Source organism: Mauremys reevesii, linkage group 7 (assembly GCF_016161935.1).
Source record: "Mauremys reevesii isolate NIE-2019 linkage group 7, ASM1616193v1, whole genome shotgun sequence".
NCBI classification, from domain to species: Eukaryota; Metazoa; Chordata; order Testudines; family Geoemydidae; genus Mauremys; species Mauremys reevesii.
The window spans coordinates 102,185,990-102,193,952 of NC_052629.1; the positions used below are offsets into that span (position 1 = coordinate 102,185,990).

A 7,963-nucleotide genomic window follows, 5' to 3' on the forward strand; every position below is an offset into this window, starting at 1 on the left:
TGGAGCCCAGGGCCCTTTAATTCGCCCCTGAGCCCCAGGGCTCCCAGCTGCCTCTGCAGTTGGTAGCTCTGGGGTGATTTAAAGGCCCTGGGGCTCACAGCCACAGCCGGAGCCCCTGGGCCTTTAAATCTTGAAAGGTCCCGCCTCTTCTGGTTGAGGCCACGCCTCTTCTGATTTAGGCCATGCCCCCGCTCAGGACTCCGGCGTACCAGTAAGTCCTTTAAGTTACTTTCACCCTGGGTAGAGGGTTGGGGTGTAAGGGCTCAGGGATGGGGCCGGAGATGAGGGGCTCAGAGCTGGGGCAGAGGGTTGGGGTGTGGGCGCTGGGGTGAGGCCAAGGATGAGGGGTTTGGGGTGCAGGAGGGTGCTCAGGGGCTATGGCGGGGAGAGAGGACTCCCCGCAGCTCTGTTTCCCCACAGCAACACCTTGGCTTCAGGGAAGGGGCACCTCTCCTGGCTGCAGCACCTCTGGGGCAGCAGCTGCAGGATAGGCGCCCCTCCCCCGGCCCCAGCAGGTCTGGGCTAGGGGAGGGCTGCCCTGGCTGGGTCCGGGCAGGAGGAGAGCTGGCCGCAGCCAGCCTCGTGCCGCTCCGGCCACGATGCCCCAACAGGTCTGGGCTAGGGGAGGGCTGCCCTGGCTGGGTCCGGGCAGGAGGAGAGCTGGCCGCAGCCAGCCTCGTGCTGCTCCAGCCACGATGCCCCAACAGGTCTGGGCTGCTCCAGCCGTGCCCGGTGCGGGCCCCCTGGCCACTCTGCCCCGCCCCAACCATGGCTGGGCCCGATTTGGCCATGCCACCCCAGCAGGTCCAGGCGCAGCAGGTTGGGGGCTGGGCTATGTGGCAGGGGAGGGTCACCCCTCTCTCGGCTGCGGCAGGTCCCCGGGCGGGTTCCTTGAGCACCTGCGTGGCACTAAATAGGCTGCTGCTGAGCCGCGCAGCTTACTGGGAACTTAGATTGGGAAGTATAGCTCAAATGCACTACGCTTTCCAGCCTGAGTAACTGGAATGATCTTTTCTGTAGTAATTCATTTTAAATACATCACAGGATTGAGTGTACTGCCCGAGACAGCTTTTGGTGCCTACAACACCAACTGAATGCCACCAACACTGTTAAAGCCAATATAACTACCCCACTCCCCTGTAGACCTCTTAACATGCAGCAGAATTGGGAGAGGAGGAAAGAAAAGGGGAGCTCATATTCACTCTCTTCTTGTTGCTTTATGTGCTGTTTGTGGTAATCTCACACCAGTTTCTTTCCTGCTTGGAATCCTTCCCCAAATTTTTAATGACAGACCACACTCTGGTGGTCCCTTTTGGCCTTAAGCACTATGAGTGAGAGGGAACAGGGAAAAGGGCCTGATTCATCAGGGAATATATTAGAGGTATGTCTGCACTGCATTATAAACCCAGGTCTGTGGCACCCACATTTGTGGACTAGCTGTTTCCAAGCCCATGCTTGAGCGACCACACTGCATTCAAAACTTTGGTTTACAATTGCTGGAGCCCCCAGGTCTCACAACAGTCCTAACACACCCATGCTGCACTATGCAGACCTTCTGACTTGGGTCTATAGCTTGATCTGTGTCCAGACTGCAAACTAACAGAGCTAGGACCGAAGTCTCAACAGGACTTGGGCTCAGACCCACCCCCCTGATTGGGTCCTAGAATTTGGGTCCTGAAGTGCTTGCTGACCTAAGTCAGATAGATTTATGTGTGGATGGTAGCGGGGGTTGGGCTCAAACCTGAGTCTGAGCCTGAGTTTATAATTCAGTGTAGACATCCCCTGAGTGGCTGGTGTAAGTAGTAGACTCCTTACATTTAACCTTTTAGGAACCTGGACCTCAGGAAGCAAACTAAGTATGTCAATGAGAAACTAAGAGGAAGGACTGAGGGGAAACAGAGAATGGGGTGGCTGGAGGATGACAGAATAAGATGAGCAACAGCAAAGAGTGTATGGAGGGAGAGACTCTTACGAGGAGCCTCAATTCGATACTCATAGGGTGACATTTTTAAAACTTTGAAAATGCAGTTAATTTTGCTAGGTGACTCAAAAAATCCTGGAGCTTCCAAGGGGCTGGAAATGTTTTCCAAGTACCACTAACCTCTTCTTGTGGCTGAAGCCATCATCTTTCACCTCACTTTTGGCTAAGATTTTTGGAAGAGAGGACGCCAACTGTGGAACGTCCTCCCTTTTGTGGCCTGCCAAAGCCTGAGTTTACAGATCTTCAATCATAGTATTAGGGGCGCATGTTTTTAATCAGGCATTGGTTTGACAGGAGGACAGCAATGAGGAAACTTTCATTACATTTCAGGGTGGTGTGGGGAGAGAATAAAAAGGTTGTCTTGTCTTTTTGTGGGCAAGTACATTTAATGTGGTGGTTGCTTTTAATGTATGTCATGCATGTTGTATGGGTGCATGTAATGATATCTAAAATAAAATGCAGTAGACCATTCTATGTGCTATAAATGCTAGAGGAGAGAGAATTCCTTTACTCCATTTGCAAACTCATATTGGAAATCCACAGGATTTTTGTGTTCCTCTTTCGTTTGAAGGGGTGAATAATTAATTTTAAAAAGCAATGTTATTTTCTAAAAGCATAGACCTATGGAGCTACATGTATTTGCATGTTTGTAGTTTGTTGATGATTTCCTGAGATTTTAAGTGATGGACTTATCCATGTGAATGGTTCTGAGCATGTAAGGTGCTTTGATGAATTTGAAATCTTTTGTCACTTTTTTGACACTGCATTGATTATTTCTACCACCATGCTTCTTGTGGGAAGACGGCATTCGGATTTACAGCACAAATGAAAATGCCTTGATTATAATTACACATAACTTGCCTATTGGATATTGCTTTGATTAAAACAAATTTAAATTAGCATAAATTCAAGGCATGTATTGCACAGGGTAGAACACCTTCTAAATTTCATATATACTGACCTTTATTTGAAGTTATGCTTGAAATGCGTGTATTACCTTTTTAAAAAAAAAAAATCTATTAGTAACTTTTCTATGAAGTCTATAAACATGAGTTTAACTCATTTAGCTGATTATATGAAATCAACATGGCTTCAGCACAAAAAAGCACTAAAAAGACATCTAGCATGATCTGAACTTACTCCTGAGTATGTGTGTACACACACATATAGCCAGAGAAACAGAAAAAGCAGGAGTCTTCTAAGGATAGTTTAAAAAATGAATTTAGTTACCAATTCACATCACCTATGTCAGTCACTCCTTTTAAATTGAGTTAACCAATTTATGATACAGGATAGAGGTTACCCAGCCAAAGCTTGAAATAAAGAGGTGTATTAGTGTCTATTAAAACAAATTGAACAAGTTTGTGTGCAATTAAAACATTGAGACAACAAGGTATGTGTTATGCTGATGGCCTGAAATTTGTCTAGAAACACAACATTGTCACAACATGAGATCAAGACGTAAGTCCAACTTTCAGATTTTAGCAATCTGAGCTATCAGAAGCTGATGACCTGGTGGAGATTTTCATCTCCCAGGGTCCCCTGATGGATATGTACTCCATCATTGTGGTACACTTCATTGCTAATGTTGAATAATGTTGCAGTCTCATAGAAGTTTCCTGATCACAGGATTTGCATTGTGATATAATTGTAGGCTATTCATAGGAAGAGAATTTTTTCTTGTGGGCAGGAGGTTGAAAATTGCTGAGTGTGAAGAAATGGATGAAGAATACGTAGTGCTTCTTGGACTTTTATATTTTTGATATTAAAATACTCTCTGGGAGCCCTTTTCATAAGCCCCCATCAGAATTAATATATTTTCAAAAATGAAAACATTTAACATTGGTTTTTGAGTTGAAATGCTGATGCAGCCGTTGGTTGAGTGTTTTCTTTTCTTCAGGATCTTAAATATCACGTCAATATAGTGTCATCGATTCAGAATATGCAGAGTACACTGCCTAGGGATGCCTGGATGAGGTTTCATTGTGTAAAGGAAAACCCATGCTCAGTCTCCCCTCCTTTTTTTCCCCCCCCTTTAATAAGGAAGACACTAATATGATAGATTGACGTCAGTCTAAGCCTCATTTTGACCTGAAATCCTAAATTCTAGGTGGTGACAAAAGGCTTCCTTAGAACATTTTTCTGCTTACTTCATCTTATATTTAAATATCCATGTTCATTTGAGTAGAGTGGTGTACTAACTTTGTATACCGAATTAGATCATGCTGTATCGTGTTAGATGTCTTTAATACGTTTCGATTAAAACAAAACTCACTCTTTGACTTATTTTCCCCCATCTAAATCATCTTTACCTTATTGATTTTATAGCAAAAAATGATTTTTAATATCCCTTCCCTTCTTTAGCCTTCCATATTACAACCCGTCCCAGCCGTATTCATCGGCCTAATCCTGGCTTTCCTGTATTGGTGTTACGGCCCATTGTGGTAGAGAAAGGTACAAGCACTACTGTTCAGTCAATGTATGTTTGTCCCTGTCGCCTGTTTGTGCCATTTTTGTAAAATAGTGCATGGTGAACTGCTCACGGATATTTATTTACCTGAAGCAAACCCTTCATTTAATATGCCATAGTGGTGATACTGTCAAGCTGAACAATCAACTAATCATTTTAACATCTGTGTGGTTTCTTTGTGATATTTCTAACTATGAATTAATTCTAACCTAACCAGTTTTGAATGTCTCTCTTCTAACTTGGTCTCAGTTTGTCTTTAGCAAAATGGGGCAAATTTTGTGAAATACTGCAGTGACAGGACCTGAAAGAAAACCTAGTTACTTAATCAAATATGGAAAACGAAGAGTTTCTCTGTTTAAATTGAAATTTGGTCCTTTATTTCTTATTTGTGGATTTAGAATTTCCTCTCTGGCTTTGAACACTTTTTCACTTTTCTCACTACTGCTGTGAAGAAGGTGGAAAAAGGACAAGATGGTAATAACAAATAGGTGGTGGGTTTGCATTCTTAACTCTAAGCTTGCACTACATTTTCAGTGTCTCCCGGTATGTCTGGTGTAAAATACTTGTTACCCTTGATGTAAAATAATAATAAAAATTACCTTGATAGGATCCACTTAGAACTAATATCTCAGATCTGGCTTAAACACACAAAGCAAAGAAGTTAGATGCTGTTATTGCATAGCATAGGTCTAGCAATACTTTTGCACGAACAATATTATAAGCATCTTAATCCCTCAAAGGTTTAATAGAAGATATAATCCTAGGTGCACATTGTAACAAAATTGGAAATACAGTACGACTACAGAGACTCATGGTGACATGCCATTGTGATGACTACGTCTCTTGGAGTTCCTTGTGGTAGGCCAAATATGGTTTAACTCCTTGGTGTCAGGATTTCCCAAAAGTAAGGGTTCATGGGAAACATATTAGTGATGTTTATCAACAGGTGCTCAGGACTTATCGGAACCAAGGGGTAAACTGAGTAGTGTAAACTAGAACAAATATGATATTGATATTTTTTTTCTCTCCACACAGAGACAATGGCCTTGGATACCTCTGATGGCAGCTTTGGTTGCTGTAACAGCTGTGGTGCTGTACCCAGGCCTAACCAGAGCTTCTCCATGAGAACTGTTGTTGAATCCATTCACCGTCCTCCCTTTAGAAGCTGGCATCATTCACATACTGGGGAAAAACAGATTAATTCTCTTCCTTTTTACCTCTTAATACAACAAAGCTCTGCGTGAGAACAGTAGTAGGGTCATTGCTTTAAACTGTATAAAATGTATCTGTCTATAAAGAGGGAATAAAATTATGACTTCATTCTACTGTGAGCAATATTTTTGCTTACAATTTCATGTAATTTTTAAATTAGTATGTTGGGATTCTAAATACTATTATGGTGGCCTAAAGTAGGCTTCTTGGTACCAAATTATTTATAATGGGTAGGTTTGTGGATATTTTACTTTAGAATCTGATTGCCAGATTTAAAAGAAAAACACATTTCTGATTTGGATGCCCATGTCAAATAACCTTACAGATACTTGGAAACAGAAGCAGTATGCTCAGTGCCTTTCAGTTTGAAATATTTTTTTTACATTTATGTACCATTTTTACTTGCTGCAAGTCACTGAGCTAGTGGGAACAAGACTTAAAATAACTTCTCTTTCCAGGCCTTTTGAAGGAAACAGATATTTTGCTTCAGTAATGATTCTGTTTTATTAATAATTTTGGGAATAAATACAATTCCTTTCCAGCCTTAAAGAGATAGATAAGACATTGGATGGCAAACACCTGCCTAGGATATTTTGTGTGTGCGTGTGGGAATGTGTGCTTGTGTGTGTTCTTGAGTGAACTAAGGTATTTCTGGGAGCAAAATCTTGGTCATTTGATGGACGTAGTGCAGTGATCCAATTTATATTACCTTTAGTTTGAAAGTAATTTATTAAATTTCATATATTTAAAGAGACACATTCTTTAAAATTCGAATATTTTCACACGTATCACATTTTAGCAACTTATTTTTTCAGTCATTTAATACTTTCAAAACTGAACTGGAGAAATATTATTTCTCTATTTAGGTAAGTTTTTATTGAAAACTTCAATATGGGAGGTGCTACAATGCATCTATGGGTAACTGAAAAAATCCAAGATAGGCAAGCTATTGCCAAGTTAGAGTCATCTAACTGGTCATGTATGCATCAAGTTAATAAGCTGAGAGTGTTTACTTTTGGTAATTAGAAACTTTTGCATCAACATTACATGACACAATATGCATAATATAGCTTCATACAGTGGTTCTCATTAAAAAGTTTATTTCCTAGTTGAAGGGTGGCAACTGTTGTTAGTTATTGACTTTTTGATTGGGTAACTACTGTAGTTAAACAATGAATTAAATGTTGGCTATAGTTGTCTTGTGCAACTCAACAGTTCAGTTAAAAAAGTTTTATTAAGGTTCTATATAATATACTAAAGGATTGCAAAGTAAAATGAATTCATCTAATGGAAATTTAAGAATAGGAAGATAATCTCAGCGAAGATTTAATTGGCTTTAAAATATTTAATGGCAATCAACAGATATAGTTGAATATTTAAATAGAATTTTAGCATATAATTTGCCTTGTGAGGTTTTGAGGGTCATTGTCCTTTAATTAAAGGTTCTATCTTAAAATACTTGGGATTTGCTAATGGGAGGATTATTAGATTTATGGAAGAATAAGTCCACAAGTGACTTTTAGACTATAATATTGGGTCACCTAGTTAACATTTCATCTTTTTCAGTTGCAGGAAGCCACCCAATCACAAAACACTCATATGCCAGTGGTACTCGGTACCTCTTGTATATATATTATTGCAAATATTGTTCTGAAATGCTTTACTTCAGAATTACATTTTTTAAAGTAAATAATTGTTTTAAATCTATTTTGTAAAGGTATAAAATACAATAGAATTTCTCGAGTACAGATTAAACTATTTGCACTAACACACGTGATGTGCATGATTTAATAAAATAACTTTACTCTCCGTATGCATGTTTGAGTTGAATCTCATTTGAAAACCGCACATCTGTGTTAAATTTATTGTGTGCTAGGGATTACTACAATGTTTGCAGCATGTTTGATGATCGAAAAGGTTTTACTTTTCATTTCACATTCACATTGCTTTAAATTTAAATTTAAATCTCTCTCCTGTCCAGGTCTAGTTTGAAGCAGAAAAGGAATGGGAGCACGAGGGGTTGGGGTTTGGTGCTGTGGAAAAATCTGGAAGAGAGTTTTTTTGTGGTGGAGCTTGGAGGGTGCCTATAATAGGGATGGAAAGCCAGGGGAAAGGTGGAAGGGTGGTTATGGACAGTGCAGAGAGCCTGAGGCAGCTGTGAAAGGAGTTGTTGAGGGTAGAGCAGGAGCTTGAGGCAGTATCCGTCCTCCCACTAGCTTCTCTAGTTCTGCCCTGTCCCTTTTTAGCCATTTTTTCTTCCCTACCTTGCTCCAGTCACCTTCCTACCACGACCGCCTCCT

General features: G+C 40.7%; 1 protein-coding gene across 17 annotated transcripts in view; it reads left to right on the top strand.

Annotated features, from left to right (window-relative positions):
- LOC120409130 (sarcolemma associated protein) overlaps positions 1-7,476 on the top strand; it is a 169,148-nt gene extending 161,672 nt beyond the window's left edge. For 9 of the 17 annotated variants that reach the window (XM_039546620.1, XM_039546632.1, XM_039546628.1 and 6 more), the window contains one exon: positions 5,487-7,476. In XM_039546620.1, the coding sequence (XP_039402554.1) occupies positions 5,487-5,576 (90 nt within the window). In that variant the 3' untranslated portion in view covers positions 5,577-7,476. Of the gene's footprint in view, positions 1-4,345; positions 4,436-5,486 lie in introns of all 17 variants that reach the window. The other 8 variants (XM_039546622.1, XM_039546633.1, XM_039546624.1 and 5 more) reach the window with 1 other exon arrangement.
- The last annotated feature ends 487 nt before the right edge of the window (positions 7,477-7,963 follow it).